Source organism: Cottoperca gobio, chromosome 2, assembly GCF_900634415.1.
Source record: "Cottoperca gobio chromosome 2, fCotGob3.1, whole genome shotgun sequence".
In the NCBI taxonomy this organism is placed as follows: Eukaryota; Metazoa; Chordata; class Actinopteri; order Perciformes; family Bovichtidae; genus Cottoperca; species Cottoperca gobio.
In genome coordinates, this window is record NC_041356.1 from 93,394 (window position 1) to 111,415 (window position 18,022).

At 45.1% G+C, this 18,022-nt stretch overlaps 1 protein-coding gene across 1 annotated transcript; it reads left to right on the plus strand.

Moving 5' to 3' along the window:
• Window positions 1–391: 391 nt before the first annotated feature.
• slx9 (SLX9 ribosome biogenesis factor) lies at window positions 392–16,704 on the plus strand. The gene is made up of 6 exons (XM_029446365.1): window positions 392–1,006; window positions 1,331–1,451; window positions 8,617–8,685; window positions 13,907–14,081; window positions 14,479–14,544; window positions 14,646–16,704. Exons 1-6 carry the CDS (start codon window positions 806–808, stop codon window positions 14,770–14,772), a joined length of 759 nt encoding a protein of 252 aa, XP_029302225.1. The 5' UTR covers window positions 392–805; the 3' UTR covers window positions 14,773–16,704.
• The last annotated feature ends 1,318 nt before the right edge of the window (window positions 16,705–18,022 follow it).

Consider the following 18,022-nt stretch of genomic DNA (forward strand, 5'->3'; position numbering starts at 1 on the left):
TTAGCATCTGCTTCCTGCTCTTTAAACCAACTCAGGGGACAAAACAGAATCAGTTTGTTTCCCATATGTATTTGATCAAATCCAGGTGCAAAACAGTTCATATTTCTGACATCTTTATATCAAGTAATATACCGCTGATACCGATTTGATCAGGTTATTAAACTATTTGAGGCCAAAGTAAATCAAACTAAACTGGACAGCGGAACCATACGGCGATTATTGGTATGCGGAACTTTCGCTCTGTAACGTTTTCCACCGACCCACTTAACCGGGACACCAGTCACGCTTGTCATGTCAACAATGTCAAGTTACCCTGAGTATAAACATGTACTTCTGGATTTTACTTTCAGACTAAAACTTTTATTAAGACATTCATGTGTTATGTACAGCTGTTTGCAATACAACGTCCATAACTGAAAAATAAATTGGGCACATGGGTCGTAGTAAATGTTCAAAGTAAATTGCAGCTACTTTTCTCCCAAATATATTTTTTCTCAGAATAGCATAGCATTAGCCAAGTAAGCCATAGCCTAAACTGCTATACACGTGGGACCGAAAACAAGTAAGCGAAGAAAACACTAAACAACGTAGAAGAGCGACTTCTCTACCGTAAATGTGTTTATTAAAACCACGACGGCTGCTAAACACAAAACACCTAAAAGTTAGTTTGGCGTTTACATTTGAAGGTGAAAGAGATTCACTTCCGGTAGTAGTGTCGCTGACTTGTCAACGTCACACGCTGTCGACACGGGGAACATCTTAGATTAAGTTGAATGTAAATCTCTCCAGGCTAATTTATATTAACATGGTGGGAAAGATCAAACATGTCCGCCAGAAGCTTCACCAGGAGGCCGTGAAGCTCCACACACAGTCTGTGTTATTACCTCCGAGTGTAACGGCAGAGAAGCCTGCCGCTGCCGCCGCCGCTGCCGCTGCTGCGGCCGCCGCAGGACTACACAAAACAAGTCCTCCACTTCTGGAAAATAACAAGAACAATGTCAAACAGGTCTGTTATAAGAACGGCTCGATTAATAAGAATACAGTTATGTTCAGAATTAAATTCCAAATCTGTGAATGGAGTCAATATGTTTCACTCTTCAGGTTGTGCTAAAACACGTATTTTGCAGGCATTTTATGAATGGGCTCGGTGGCGGTAGCAGTTATGTAAACTCAGTATGTGACACATGTGACATTTGGAAGTCCCACTCCTTTGAGATACATCAAATGTCAAACCTACAATGTTACCGAAACAACTAGTAGCAGATCAAAAGTTGTTGCATAATGCTTTGGTTGGTCGAGAACTCATGGACTTGTCTGTGGACCGTCACAGGCTCCGGGGGAGAGCTGCTTCCCCTCGGGGATCTTCGCGGGCACTCACATCGCTCCAGAGGCGCTGGTACAAACATTGAAGTTTGAGGAAGCTCCACATGTACCCGTACCTGCTAAGACAGGTAAGACTTTACTTGGAGGTCAGTGTGTGTGCTCGTGCTCACTGTAGTAGATGCTAACAGGGATGTCAGGTATGTGTTGTGTAAGGTGCATTGAAGTATGATTGATATGAATATGGGGGACTGACGAAAGAATGGACAAAACCAACAATCAAGACATCCCATAGTATGTCAAGGTAAGCTCCAAAAACACTGGATGTTACATGTTCCATACGGTAATGTACTCCTCGCGATGTTAACTTGTGCTTTCTCATATAAATGTTCCATCTCCAAGCCGAAGCAGAGCCACGCCTGATAACTGATGATAATAATCAGTGTAAGTGTAATCTAATGTATGAAAGTGTAATGACTGATGAATATTCTGAACAGTACGGATGAGCAATAGAAGAATGATGTAAGACTACAACCACTCTGAAGGTCCACACGGGCAGAGACTCTGGTGTAGGTGGTCCAGGGTTCATGGTCCTGGCGTTTCTCTGCAGTCATGTCTGTCCAGCATGAGACTGGTTGAGGCACAGCTCGTGCTTGGGCCTCTGCTCGAGGATGTCCATGTCGTTGGGTTTGATGCAGTTCTTGATCATTCGTGAGATCTTTAATCTGATCCATCACCTGCTGCCTCTCTCAGCACAGCCTTTCCTGGATCTTGCTCATCTCATTGATGTATTTCTGCAGGGAAATCGTCTGTGTTGTGGCTGTAGATGTGAATGCATTTAGTTTGTGTTGTCAGTTATTCAGCTACTGAGGGCCAGAAAAGTCATTCTTTTTTTTTCATTTATTCTTTCAGGTGGTAAAAGTCACAAAGTGCTTTACTTTTACAACAAAAAAGTTGGGGTTTACAAATTATTTTTATTTATTTTTTTGGAAGGTGTTACATTTACACACAGATCGTTGATCTGTTCACACTGACGATACTGAGACACATATATTTCCATAACGCATTAGTTATTAAAGCTTCTCTCTACCGCATGTCTCCAGCGTGTGTTTGGAAAGGGACGTCCCCGTACAGTCAAGTGAGAAAATGTGTTTTTGTAATTTGGGTGAAATGACCCTGACTGACTGATTTATCTTAATTTATTTAAATGTTTTTGAGTTACTTACCACATGTCTGGTAATCTAACTGTTATGTGATGTGCTCTTTGCATTCCATCATAAAAACAAGGCCTAACATTATGGGATAATTAAAATCTCTCTTGATATTTGGCACATGCAACAAAAAGAGACTCGATTTGCTATGATTGACAGTTCAAAGGTCTGTGCTGTGACTTCCTGATGTATCGTCCTGTAATGAAGGAGCCAAAGCCAAAAAATTATGGAAATACTTATAATTAGGGTTGAACGATTTGGCGAAAAAAATGCTATCACGATGCGTTTCTAAAATATTTGTTGATGTCGATAATCATCATAATAAGTATAATAAATAAATAATTTCCAGTTTTAACAGTCAGATATCCTTTATTAGTCCCACAACGGAGAAATTTACCTTGTTACAACAAAATATCAAGAAATTAAAATGCACACAGAGTAAAAGTAGTATAAGTACAAAGTCGTTGATAAAAAGTTGCACATGGCAGTGATAATTACAGAAGTTATACAAAGTGATTATTGCACATGGCAGTGATAATTGCACACAGTGGTGGAATAGTGTGTTGTTGGTGTGGTGGTCTACCAGGGGCCATGGTGATTGTACAGTCTGACCACTGCAGGAAGAAAGGAACTAGAGATGAGGCCGACAATAGCAGAGTGATCAGAGAACTTCTGCAGGTGACACTTTGCTGTGTTGTGGGTGAAGAGAAACGGCGCCAGAATCGTTCCCTGAGGGGCGTCCGTGCTGCAGACAATCGTGTCCGAGTGACACTCCCGGGTCCTCGCATACTGTGGACGATTGGTGAGGTAGTCCAGAAATATAATAATGTATGATCAGAACAGTTGATGTGTACAGTACATACAACTATACATATGTATAGTCTATACAACTCACTAATTTATAATAATAGAAAAGGAGTTATTCTGCGGGAGTTGTGACGCTCGACACAATTTATCCAGTTTTACAGCCACAGCAGTAGCGATGGAGTAAGAAATATATTTTTTAAAAGTCTTTATTCTGCCGTCTTTTTATTTGTATAAAATGATCTGATTAATGAAAGAAATTACATATGCTGTGCACCTGAAAATGTGCTTCCAATCAACATTGTAGACCAGTGTTACTCATTGCGCGGCTCGCGAGCCTCCTGCGGCTCGCCAAGCTTTAATTGATGGCTCGCATGGCAGTAGGCTAAATAAAGGGGTGATAGATATGATTATGGAGTCAATACAGATATTTCATAAAAACAAGCAGGACTATTACATACAACCCATTAAAACACAGTGTCTGCTCTATTAGCCTACAAATAATAGATAATAATAATTGATAAAAGATGCAAATATAGACTAGAAACAAGATATTTAAACTTGATCGGCCGGAACACTGACTCACTGCGGAGTTGCGAGTTTTGACGGTCTATCAGCACTACAATGGTGAATGTGCTCTTGGACGGGTAGATAGATGATGGGCTAGTATATAAATAAATAAACTTAAGCTCATTCAAAATATGTTAACATAAGCATGCTTACGAATATGGACATTTGCTAAAAAAAAAAGTATTTATATCGCTAAAATCAAACATTTAAATTGGAGGATACTACGACCTGGAAGATAAATTAGTAAGAAATAAATTAAATAGAGCAGCTTTCTGCTTTTTCTGGACAACAAAGGCTCGTACACAGGACAACTAATACAGCTGAACGATTAACTGAGGCATCTTTTGAGATCGCATGGATTTTGGCTCGTATGGCTTGTATGTTCTGGGTGGGATGACAGATTAATAAGCAGAGTGATTTTTATGACTGGATATAGCTTTTCATACTTTGCGGTAAAAGTGGCTCTCCTATTGACTTTGTCCTATCAATGTGGCTCTCACGTAATAAATAGTGAAGACCACTGATGTAGAGAAAGACAGATTACTGTGCTGCAAGCGGTGCCTTCACTGGCCACTAGATGGCGTCTCAGACTTGTGATAGTGGTCCTGCTGCAGCCGCTCCAGCGCACATGACAGGGAAGGTTTGTTGGGCATTTCTGTGGCACTAATCACTGCTGCATCTCCTGCAGAAATGTTTGCAGAGCTGTTTAAAGCTGATCCAAGCCGCGGCGCTGTGTGCCATCCCTGTGTCTGGAGAAGGGAGGGACGTGGACCTAGTTGCTAAGCACGCCGTGCTGCATGAAGCCTCACCAGACAACGGCCCGCTGCTATTTATAGACCAGGCGTGATATAAATTTAGCTCATGCATGATATCAAGGTTTAGCTGCATCAGTGTTTGCCTGCTGCTGCTGTCTCAGTGTAATGATGTGATGACTTTCCCATGGGAAGAAGAAACTTGTGTCAATGAGCTGCTCCATCTCACTGAACATCATTTCTGTGGAATATTTGATTGTTTTGTTATTTTTGTGTATAAAATGTAAGAAAGGGAAAAAGATAAAGGACCAAGAAAGCTACATAATGTGTCTCGATGCCTGGAATTCTGAATGGATCATTTAAATAGTTGTGTTCAACTAATGATCCTTTGTATTACTCTGTCATCATCTACACTGGCTTTCAGTTTGTAGATTAACTATCTGTCATTGATTTGTCAGACTTTATTTCTTCTTGGCTTACTGTGTTTGAATTTGAAAAGGTACTGTATATTCCGAAGCCCCCTTTTTCTGTTTGATCTTTCCGGTGAGGTTCGCAGCATTAAGGGCTGGGAGTTCTTTCAAAAGGTGGAACCGTAGCTACGGCAATAAAAACACATTCTGAAAGATCTGAGAGATGAGTTTGGACTTTAAATATGATCATGTAAGTAAATCTTAGATGGATTTTTGTGGCCACAGTAAGCGCGCAACAGGACACTTTACAGAAGTACAGTGTGACACTTTTGTCCGAGAGTGTGTGTGTGTGTGTGTGTGTGTGTGTGTGTGTGTGTGTGTGTGTGTGTGTGTGTTCGTGTGTGTGTGTGTGTGTGTGTGTGTTGTCCTGAGCCCTTCATAAAGCCCTGACTGGAGGTGGATCAGACGGCCCCTGGCCTCCTGACAAAGCGCTCTGTCTGCACTCTAATTAGAGGTATCGTATCACCGGCGGACCCTGGAGGGAAGACCCCGGCTCCTCCTGTAATCTGAGGTCAGCTCCCTGAAGACTCTCCTCTTCCTCTACCCTCAACGTCTTTCTTCTCCCATCTCGTTACCATTTCTCCTGGATGTTCATTTTATCTGCATGTATCTGCATGTTTGTCCTCATTTTTCTTTTTAGCCCTCTCCGTTGTTATCCCTCCTCTTTGGTACATGGCTGATGAGCCAAGTTTACTTGCATCTCTATGAAGATGGAGCTCCAGAGATACCATTGTGGTCGCAGGTGATTTGAAAGGTCACACTGACACACTACGGTCTGTGTGTGCATGGACTCCAGCAGTCTGTTGTTTTTCCTCTGACGCGTGAGGACGTGGAGACAGACGGAAGGCTTGTCATTGGCTTGCAGTAGGGTGGCTCCACGCCTCATGACTTTCACGCCTCATTGGGAAAACACTCCGCAGTCGTGTGTCATTGTCAGAGCGCGGCGGCTTATTCCTGCGTTACTACGTGTGTTGCAGATTTGTCAGCACCGACAGCGTTTAAGTGACAAATCCATTCTGAGAGAGCCCAACAAAGTGATATTAAACATACAACATTTACTTCTTATCACTTTCAGGATGTCTTGATCTCATTTTGGATTTCATGTCCCCGCAGTACAGAGTCATCGGGGCGCAGTAACTGATGATCTGCGTGATTAGCATCATTACACTGCAAATGGACCACGTTATGATGATGATATAGCAGGAGAGACAGAAGTCTTCTCGGAGGTCCCACTGTGGAGTCACTGTTTCACTTCTCATGGACCGTACGGGTTGAGGAACTGGAACAAGGTGATCCAGAATAAACGAAGTGGAATAAGATGATTTGAACAAGCTTAACTTGCTAGCTAGCAGCTGCACAAAAGGGTTCATGAAGTAACAACCAGACAGGGTCTTTGCATGCACACGTTCTCATCTCGTGTTCAGGTTGTGCACATTGATGCTGCTGCCACTCAAAACTGATTTCAACAGGATTTTTTTTATTATTTTGGTCATTTTGAAAACATGCTGTCACCCCCTGACCCGACAGTCATTTTAAAAGCCTAAATAAAGTATGAACAAGGAATCCCTGTCCTTTTTTTAAGTGTCTTTAGTTTCTTCTCATCACTGACCTCTACCTAGCTTTACATCCTAAAAGTGGAGAAACCCCTCTGTGCTCCAACCTGTCCGCTGTGAGCCTCCAGCCGTAAGCACAGCTCTCCATTTCATCTAACAGCGGGAAGACGATGCTCCCGATGGGAGTGGTGGTAAAGCACCCTCGCACCCCGCCTCCCCCACACACATACACAAATAACACCCCCACCCACTCATGAGAGATTAGATTTCTCCACCTCTACCCACATTGTAGTCGGCAGCAGATGCCTATCTTTGCCTGTTGTCTTCCTGCAAACAGCAGCAGAAACACGGCGGGCTGCAGATAAAGGCCTGCCAGGGTCTCTGGAGATAATGTGCTCGTCTGAACACACCGCCGACCTGTTAGGATTTCAATCAAATATTTGCACATATATTGTTTGTACCATGGAAGTTGAAGCTCATCAAAGGAACATTCTGTTCTCATTCTGTTGGTTAACATTTACCTCTGAAAGCTTTAAAAACATGATGACTCTGCTCCAGAAAACGTGGTTTATCTCTGAACATTCACTTCAGTAGACGTAGACATAGGATCGGTAGACATAGGCTCGGTAGACGGAGGCTCGGTAGATGTAGGTTCGGTAGACGTGGTCTCGGTAGGCGGAGGCTCGGTAGACGGAGGCTCGGTAGACGGAGGACTCCAGAGATGACAATGGCTGAAATATTTCAATGAGGAAATTACTGAAACTGTTTCCAAAGGTTTATGTCTTCAGCCAATGCACTAACACATTGTTGGTTTGTGTTATTTCATGCCATTTGTTGGCTTTAACGCAGAAATCACACCAGCGGGGGGGAAGTGAGCTGCTACGCTCACCAACCTCACCGAGCTGAGGCCGTTTTGACTCTGCGGTGAAGTGTGGCCAGACTAAAGTTGTGAATAGTTTAATCATTGAACAGATTCCTGTGTATCCTGTGATATGTCGACCTCTGTGACGAAACATGAGAGTTTCATTATTGGATATATTGTACGGACAGGTTTACAGTACATCTTACAGTCCTCTTAGTTTGTTTGTGGCTGTTTATGAACATGTTTATGAACATGAAATGTATTTTCAGCACTTACACAGAAAGGACCGTTAGTGGGCCGCGAGGAGATCTTTGCATAATGTATTAGAATCCGACACCTTTTTAACCTTTACACATGTTGCTCTCAGTCCACTGTGTATGCACTTACTGTAAAGGACAGTGAGTGACGTTTTGAAAGGGGGGGTGAGCTGGAATATCTGCGGTGTTGTGGGAGAGAGTTCAGAGGGAGGGGGCGCGGTGAGAGGGGTGAGGAGACTCACGTCAGCAGATCTGAGGTTTCAGGTGGGGTGATGTGGTCTCTGTGTTAGGGTTAAGGTGGTGACATGAGTGATGTTTTTGAGATGAAAAAATGTTTGGTGCATTAGACTAAATTAAACCCAGTCCATGTCTTGCTTTCTCCGGGCTGAAATAAAGCTAAGCTGCTGATCCACTGAGAGTCGTCTAAATGTGATCAATAGAGCAGCACACAGAGCAGGGCAGGACTCGTCACACCCCGCTGCGCTCATTGAAATGACAAGTGCCTTGTCTGCTGCCTCTGACCTTTGATCTCCACAGAGCTGGAGTGACACCAATCAATGCATAGAAACGAGGCTCGGCACCACATTTGCGTCATTTAGTCCACATGACATTCGTGAAACTTGCTCCCTCCACATCTTTCATGTTTCTGTAACATTTATGAATTTGCCTCTCTTCATGGTTAATAAGGTGTGTGTATGTGTGTGTGTGTGTGTGTGTGTGTGTGTGTGTGTGTGTGTGTGTGTGTGTGTGTGTGTGTGTGTGTGTGTGTGTGTGTGTGTGTGTGTGTGTGTGTGTGTGTGTGTGTGTGGGTTTACAGGCCCAGAGCAGAAGAGAGTCCAGTCAAAGAAAGAGAAGATGAAGGAGAGGAGGGACAGGTGGCTAAACAGTAAGTTCATCTCTTCGTGTCCACATTATTAACGATCACCGTTGATTATGTTATCATGCAGCTCCATCAAAAAAGACATATATTTAAGAAAAGAAAGACGGACACACATATTTAAAACATTACAATCACCTGCTGTCTGTGAATCACCCCGTCTTACTATTTAATTCTAATAATCAATTTTAGTTTTTTCGCAGACATTCCCAGTTATTGCTCTAGGACTGTGATTAAGTGATAAAAACATGAGCTCTGACTCCTGAACATGTGCTGATGTGTGTACACAAACAGGAATAATAATAAGAACAGGCCAACCATAACAAACAAACCTTCCCCTGTGTGTATCAGAGCCTGAAATGTGGATTCATCCACCTCTGAAAATAGTCCCCAACAATGCGCTGTTTTCCCCCTGTTTTAGTAACGTTTGATTAAAACAGCAGCTGTGCCACCAAGCCTCCCTGGCAGCCATTGGAGGTATGCATCGCTGTTGGCCACGAGTGACTCACTGAGTTTTGGGCTTTTTTGGCTGAAGGTCCATCTTTGGGTGTCTCTGCATTAATAACTCCCCTCCCCCCAACATCATCACTCCGCCCATCATCTCCCATAATTTAGATTCGGGCCTGTAACCGAACCTTCTGCTGAGCCAATCAATTCCTGAGTAACACAACACGTATCCTGTTCGAAGTATAATTAGGTGCTAATGGCTGCGGGACTCAATCCCGCTGAAACTCAAGAGCAGCTCCATGGCCGACAGTTTTCAGGAATTAGAAGTTAGAAAGAAACATGAGCTATTTTCAGATTATGGACACAGGGTAGGGGCAGTGATAGCAGTATTTAAGGGGCTTGTGATTGTTAATAGTTTGCACAGCAATGCAAGTTTTCATTGTTCTTTAGTCCCAGCTAAGCATATCTCCTTATCTTTACACACACTCTAACGTGTTGACAAAATGTCCTGACACTAGTTCCTGCTTGTTCCTTCCACACCTGGGGAGCAAGTCTACTGACATCATCATTCATGACCCAATCACACGCACACATCTGATCTTAACTAAGCCTACAAACAAATGACTTTCATCCATGTTTGCTCATTTGACGTGCCATCCATCCATCCATCGTCTACCGCTTATCCGAGATCGGGTCGCGGGGGCAGCAGCTCCAGTAAGGAACCCCAATCTTCCCTTCTCCGGGCCACATCCTCCAGCTCCGACTGGGGGATCCTGAGGCGTTCCCAGGCCAGAGAGGAGATATAATCTCTCCACCGAGTCCTGGGTCTTCCCCGGGGTCTCCTCCCAGCTGGACGTGCCTGGAACACCTCCCTAGGGAGGCGCCCAGGTGGCATCCTTACTAGATGCCCGAACCACCTCAACTGGCTCCTTTCAACGTAAAGGAGCAGCGGCTCTACTCAGAGTCTCTCACGGATGGCTGAGCTTCTCACCCTATCTCTAAGGGAGACGCCAGCCACCCGTCTGAGAAAACCCATTTCGGCCGCTTGTACCCGTGATCTCGTTCTTTCGGTCATGACCCAGCCTTCATGACCATAGGTGAGGGTAGGAACGAAGATCGACCGGTAGATTGAGAGCTTTGCCTTCTGGCTCAGCTCTCTTTTCGTCACAACGGTGCTGTAAAGTGACTGTAATACCGCCCCCGCTGCTCCGATTCTCCGGCCAATCTCTCGCTCCATTGTCCCCTCACTCGCAAACAAGACCCCGAGGTACTTGAACTCCTTCACTTGGGGTAATGGCTCATTCCCTACCTGGAGTAGGCAATCCACCGGTTTCCTGCTGAGAGCCATGGCCTCAGATTTGGAGGTGATGATCCTCATCCCAACCGCTTCACACTCGGCTGCGAACCGATCCAGTGACTGTTGAAGGTCACAGACCGAAGATGCCATAAGGACCACATCATCTGCAAAGAGCAGCGATGAGATCCTCAGGTCACCGAACTGCAAACCCTCTCCTCCACGACTACGCCTCGATATCCTATACATGAAAATCACGAACAGGATTGGTGATAAAGCGCAGCCCTGGCGGAGGCCAACATTCACTGGAAACGAGTTCGACTTACTGCCGAGTATCCGGACACAACTCTCGCTTTGGGCGTACAGGGATTGGATGGCCCTCAAAAGTGACCCCCTCACCCCATACTCCCGCAGCACCTCCCACAGTATCACCCGGGGGACCTGGTCATACGCCTTCTCCAGATCCACAAAACACATGTAGACCGGATGGGCGTACTCCCAGGCCCCCTCCAGGATCCTTGCGAGAGTGAAGAGTTGGTCCGTTGTTCCACGACCAGGACGGAATCCGCATTGTTCCTCTTCAATCAGAGGTTCGACTACCGGCCGAACCCTCCTTTCCAGTACCTTGGAGTAGACTTTACCAGGGAGGCTGAGAAGTGTGATACCCCTGTAGTTGGCACACACTCTCTGGTCCCCCTTTTTAAATAGGGGAACCACCACCCCGGTCTGCCAACCCCTAGGCACTGTCCCAGACTTCCACGCAATGTTGACGAGGCGTGTCAACCAAGACAGCCCCTCAACACCCAAAGCCTTCAGCATTTCTGGACGGATCTCATCAACCCCTGCGGCTTTGCCACTGTGGAGTTGTTTGACTACCTCAGTGACTTCCATCAGGGAAATTGACGATGATCCCCCATCAGCTTCCAGCTCTGCCTCAACCATAGAGGGCGTGTTAGTCGGATTCAGGAGTTCCTCAAAGTGCTCCTTCCACCGGCCGATAACCTTCTCAGTTGAAGTCAGCAGGGTCCCACCCTTGCTGTACACAGCTTGGATGGTTCCTCGCTTCCCCCTCCTGAGGTGCCGGATGGTTTTCCAGAATCACCTTGGTGCCGACCGAAAGTCCTTCTCCATAGCTTCTCCGAACTTCTCCCACACCCGCTGCTTTGCCTCTGACACGGCAGAAGCTGCCGCCCTTCTAGTCCTTCGATACCCTGCAACTGTTTCTGGAGTCCTCCCGGATAACATAACCCGGAAGGACTCCTTCTTCAGTCGGACGGCTTCCCTGACCACCGGGGTCCACCACGGTGTTCGAGGGTTACCGCCCCTTGAGGCACCTAAGACCTTGAGACCACAGCTCATCACCGCAGCTTCAGCAATAGAGGTTTTGAACATCGCCCACTCAGGTTCAATGCCCCCAACCTCCACATGGATGGCTGAAAAGCTCCGCCGGAGGTGTGAGTTAAAGATCCCCAGGACAGGGGCTTCCTCCAGACGTTCCCAGTTCACCCGCACTACCCGTTTGGGTTTACCAGGTCTGTCCAGAGTCTTCCCCCACCCCTTGATCCAACTCACCACCAGATGGTGATCAGTCGACAGCTCCGCCCCTCTCTTCACCCGAGTGTCCAAAACATGCGGCCTCAGGTCAGATGATACGATTACGAAATCGATCATTGACCTTTGGCCTAGGGTGCTCTGGTACCACGTGCACTTATGAGCATCCTTATGTTCGAACATGGTGTTTGTTATGGCCATTCCATGGCTAGCACAGAAGTCCAATAACAAACGACCGCTCGGGTTTAGATCAGGGAGGCCCTTCCTCCCAATCACGCCTCTCCAGGTGTCTCCATCGTTTCCCACGTGTGCGTTGAAGTCTCCCAGCAAGACTACGGAGTCCCCTACTGGAGCCCCCTGCAGGGCTCCATTCAGGGTCTCCAAGAAGGCCGAATACTCAGAACTGCGGTTTGGGGCATAGGCACAAACAACAGTCAGAGTTTTCCCCCCCATAACCCGAAGGCGTAGGGAGGCGACCCTCTCGTCCACCGGGATAAACTCCAACATAGCGGTGCTCAGCCGGGGGCTAGTGAGTATCCCCACCCCAGCCCGACGCCTCACACCTTGGGCAACTCCGGAGAAGAATAGAGTCCAACCCCTATCCAGGAGTACGGTTCCAGAGCCAAGACTGTGCGTGGAGGTAAGCCCCACCAGATCCAACTGGTAGCGCTCCACCTCCCGCACTAGTTCCGGCTCCTTCCCCCACAGAGAGGTGACGTTCCACGTCCCCAGAGCCAGCCTCTGCTGCCCGGGTCTGGTCCGTCGAGGTCCCTGACCATCACTGCCACCCATGTGACAGCGCACCCGACCCCAGCGGTTTTTCCCATGAGTGGTGGGCCCACAGGATGGATGGATGGGAGGCACCACGTAGCTTCTTCGGGCTGTGCCCGACCGGGCTCCGTGGCAAACCCGGCCACCAGGCGCTCGCTGTCGGGCCCTCCCTCTGGGCCTGGCTCCAGACGGGGGCCCCGGGCTTCCTCCGGGCAGGGTCTCTCCTTTCCTTTTCCTTTCTTTCATGAAGTCGTTTTTGAACCATTCTTAGTCTGGCCCCTCACCTGAGACCAATTTGCCTTGGGAGACCCTACCAGGAGCACTAGGCTCCAGACAACACAGCTCTCAGGTTCATAGGGACACACAAACCTCTCCACCACGATAAGGTGATGGTTCCCAGAGAGGTCATTTGACGTGCACATATTCTTATTATGGTCTTTGGTGAGTTCAACTATGTGATGTGCTTCATCATTCATGTTCCCGTCTGGATGAATTGTAAATGTCACGTAAACAAAGCTAGCAAAAATAAATAAACACCAGCTTCACTACTTTCCACACTCCCTTCCCATATCGCTCAATTTAACACACGTGATACTCCAAAATCATAATATATGACTTTTCATTTCCTCTCGTATTTAACAGCTCTTCTGTGAACTAGAAAAGTTGAATAAGCTAAAAGTAAGATGTACAACGTTACTGTCTGACATCATGGAGTTCCACACGTGCAAGCAATACTTTTAAAAACATGTTCAAAACTCTGTTTTGAAGTTCATTTACATTTTTTATGACTGATGAGGCAAACTGTTTCCTACTCTCAGAGGAGAACCTCCACAAACAGCTTTTAAACAATCTTTCATGATTCAGGCACCATCTCAGACCTGAACATAGATTCATACATGTTGGTGTGCTCACGTTTGCATCAGATTGGGGAAATGTATTCATCATGTCAACATTAGAAGTGTAACATTCAGCTTGTGTGCCACTCTCTCCCTCTCTCTGTATGTCTGTCTCTCTGTCGCGCTCTGTCTGTCTCTGTCTGTCTCTGTCTGTCTCTGTCTGTCTGTCTCTGCCTGTCTGTCTGTCTGTGTCTTGCTTTATCTCTCTTTCTCTGTCTGTCTGTCTGTCTGTCTGTCTGTCTGTCTGTGTCTCTCTCCCCCCCTCTCTCAGAAATCGGCTCCATTAAACAGGCCAAGGAACAGCAGGCGGCCGAGGCGCGGAGGCAGGCCACGCCCGTGGTGGGGGACATGAGGCCGCTGGCCGACGCACTGCCGGAGCTCTCTCAGCTCATCGCCCCCGCAGCTACAGCCCCTGTCGCTCGCCGCAAGAGCAGGAAAAACAAAGTGTAGGTGCCACGGTGACACTCTGGAGGTCATCCAGCGTCATGACGGTTGCAGACACTATTCTTCCACTTTGTCAAATGTTTAATTGTGTACACGCATTATTGCCTGTATATAAGTGTGGACACAGAGAAGCCACAATATCACAAGATTATGTTGTAATGAGAAAAGAAAAATCTTAATTTGAGATAAAGTTACAATTTAAAAAGAAATCTCAAAATATTCTGACTTTTTGCTCAGAATCCCAGATGTAGTGTTTTCCCTGCTACACCATCATCATGACGTGCGCTGCACTAAAGAGAGATGCAGCTCCGCCCCCCACGTCACAACTTTTACTGCTTTGCACCCTGCATGTCCAAACCTTTCTAAACTTCACGTCTCTGTCCCGTGTCGTCCCTTCAGGCCGGTGAAGAGGCCTGAGCCAACAGACTTCAGCCAGATGAAACAGTCACAGAAACGCAGACTCCTGTGAGCACATTTTCACATCATCATCGTCATCATTATAGTTATTCATATTGCACATACGACACTCTCCTTCACACAGCTGTGTGTTTTCCTTTTTGCTGCAGGGAAACCGAGAGCAGCCGCTTCAGCAGCGCGGTGAAGACCCTCTCGGCCAAGATGAACCCTCTGGCTGACATCGGTGAGCAGCTGAGGAAGAGGATGAGGCAGGAAGAAGAGCAAGGCCCCAGCTAACGGCAGCAAGCTCCAGACGTGCATCCACAGATCCCAGGTGCCACTGACGGAGCACGCTGCTCCGCACAGAGGTGCAGAACGAGTGTCGTGTTGGTACATGTTGACTGTTTCACTCAGTAATAAACCAGAGTTAACGATCAGCTTATTGTGTGTTTCCTACGTGTTGGAGGTCTTCTCCCGAACACACATGCCTTGTATTCCGTCAACACCGTCTTCTCATTGTGCCGAGAACAGTGACTCATCAGCAATAACCATGGCAACTGCACTGATCCATGTAAATGAACAACCCTGGTTTTTCTGGAGACTTTTATTATGAAACATCTGTTTGTACACGAGCCCATTTTCAAATAAAATCCATCTTTTCACATACTTAAAAGATTCCATTTCATTCAAACGTTTGTCTTGTTTCACATATTTGGATTTCTCATCATTTTCTCATTTTATGATTTTGAGAAAATAAGAAAAGCATCCTTATAATAAAGCAGTAATGTGACAATAATCAGAAGTCCGTCCTGATGGATTTGGACGTCCTGCATGTAAAACTATGTAAGTAGTATCTGGAAAATGTACTTACAGTATGAAGAGCAGCGTCACTGTGAGTGTTAATACACTAATTATACTGCACTACTGTAAATGTGAATATTAATTCACCTCTGAAAATGTAGTACAAGTACCTCATAGCTGAACTTAAGTACAGTGCTGGAGTATCTGTGAAGGGCTCCGGTTTGATCTTCTGCTCCATACATGGAAGAAGATATGATGAGCCTCATCAGTGCTGCCATTAGGACTCATTAATAATGCACACGATGGGCACAGTGTCAAAGTAAAAGTAATCAGAGCTCATTGTAACTCCGCACCTCCGCAATCTGGAGACTTCAGACCACGCTGACTCAAGTGACATCACTCGAGGACATTTATCCGACTTCCTCTGGTTTTATACAACACTGGTGTGTAAAGTCAGGAAAGATTAGATATTAAAGTAATATTATTAAAAGTGGGAAAGTGGTATCTATGGACGGAAAATATAAAGATTACATTTATGTGTTGTGATTCAGATCTCCGGACTTTATAGTTGTAGTTTCTACATCATGTCACTGGACTGTGCTGAAGCTGAAGATGTTCCACTCTAACATGTGAGCACAATGTCAAACTAAAATATTGAAGGACTTAAAGGTTAATATTAGAATAATATATTTGTTTTTCGTGGACAAATCTCACAAAAACAAATTGGGGACTATTTTCAGCGGTGGATGAATCCACGTTTGGTGCTGTAGTGAGTGTGTGTGTTCACCCTGTGCTGCAGTTTGGAGCGCTGGTGACTGTTTAACAAACACCAGAGGCAGAAGACACATCAGGCGCTAATACACGCAGTACTTGGTAGTATCGGAACAATAACTTTACTTTGGTTGAGGTTTCACTTCAGAGGTGTGAAGAGGTCTTCACTCATGTTGCATCATTACAGCTGTGATGGACTGATGTTATTTTGTTGTTAGGACAAGGTTATTGTCAAAGATCCTTCCTCACCAGCCTTTCATATGCAAAGGAACTAAAGCTGTGAGATAAACACAGTGGAGGATAAATAGAAATATTAAAGTTCCTCAGAAAAGTGCACACCTGGGAACAAAACGTACATTGATCGGCTCTTTTGACTCTATTTTCACGCTGTATTTTCCAGATCAACAGCTGTTTGGTGAATAATAGAGCTGCGGATGTTGAGAAAGCCTCCCTTCGCCTCCTGAGTGCTGTGTAGGTGATTAAGCAGATGAAAGTTGCCGCAGGGTTTCCTCCCGCCTGGCTGCCTCCTTTAAAACACAGCGTACGCTTAATGAGTCACTCTGCACTCAGATTAACCTGAGGACGTCCCAGTGACGCTAATGTCTGACACAACACAGGATTAAAGGCCCCAACGTGTTTCACAGTTTGTTTTGGTTTTTTTAGATCTTTTTTTTTTTGCCTTTAATGAAGTGCAGCAGAGGGCTTATTTATTATTTACTTTACAAAGTAGTTGGTGAAAAAAGTAAATGCATACAATAAATGTTTTACTGTTGAATTGTTTTTGCATTGGATTCACTGTATTACCCAGCAATAATTAAATGTTGAACGTAAACATTTAATTTAGAAATGTCTATTTTGCCTTTTCTTTGTTTTGAATATTTTCAGCATTTAATTATCACCTGATTGTTGCTCGTAGAGAGGAATACGTTTTTCAATTTAAATGTTTATTTTTGTAATTATGTTTTACATTGAAAACTAATCTTAAATATCAGACATTTTAAAGGGATTTGAGGCGATCAGCAGAAACTCTTTGGTTTTCCTTGGTTATTTGTTGGCCTTAGAATAAATGTGTAGATTCCCAGGAGGACGAGGGTTAAATGGAGAACCTTAATGTCATGTATGTATGTTTTCTGCTTTTGTTTTTCACTTATCAGCTAATAGCTTGTGTTTGCAAAATACATATAAGTCATGAGAAATATTCTTTCCTTTTCTTTTTACATCCCTGCATTGAGTGTATCTTCAGGGATATTACTATCAAATCATGCATCAAGCTCTGGCATGCATCTGATGAATGAAATATGACTCCTCATAAGTCTTCTCCTCACGTCTTTATGTGTTTATGTCATAAACTTATGCTCACACACACTGATAATCAAACATGTGTTGGAGTCAGACAGAAGCTGTCTCAGACAAACACAAATGTATCAATGACATTAGATGATGACATCAACAGCTCCACATCCGCCTGAAAGTGTATATTGAAATACAACATTCAGATACAAATGACATTTTCCGAATGTAACAGCAAGTGACCGACACGATGGGATATGAAGTGAAGCTGCGGGACACTTTAGTGTCATTCTGTAACCTCGAATGAAGCTCCTCCGAACGTTTATGCAGCACGTGTGTAACATATCCTCACATGTTCCTTCTTGCACACCGACAGGCTCCATGTCAGGTGACTTTAACCTGTGTAGGACTGATGTGTCTTCACTGCAGTCACAGTCCGCACAAGCCCTCAGTGTTCCTGTGGAACGTCTGAGCTCTTCAATTCTAATGACTTTTCTCAAAGTCCACATTCAAGTTACAGAAGAGGGAGGGATGTTAGTAAGTACTGGTAAATTCAGATGTTTTCTGTTTCAAACACGCATTTACTTATCTTATTATATTGGTGCAATACTGTTTGGACATATTGTTCACTTCTTATTATTGTCATTTTCTTCCTATTTGATATTTTTACGAGTAGTGCTCCTAC

Excerpts from the sequence above, each read along its gene's own strand:
- slx9 (XM_029446365.1), top strand. The coding sequence starts at position 806 with ATGGTGGGAAAGATCAAACATGTCCGCCAGAAGCTTCACCAGGAGGCC. Across the intron at positions 14,082-14,478 it reads AAGAGCAGGAAAAACAAAGT|GCCGGTGAAGAGGCCTGAGC; the intron begins GTAGGTGCCACG and ends TCGTCCCTTCAG. Across the intron at positions 14,545-14,645 it reads TCACAGAAACGCAGACTCCT|GGAAACCGAGAGCAGCCGCT; the intron begins GTGAGCACATTT and ends TTTTTGCTGCAG.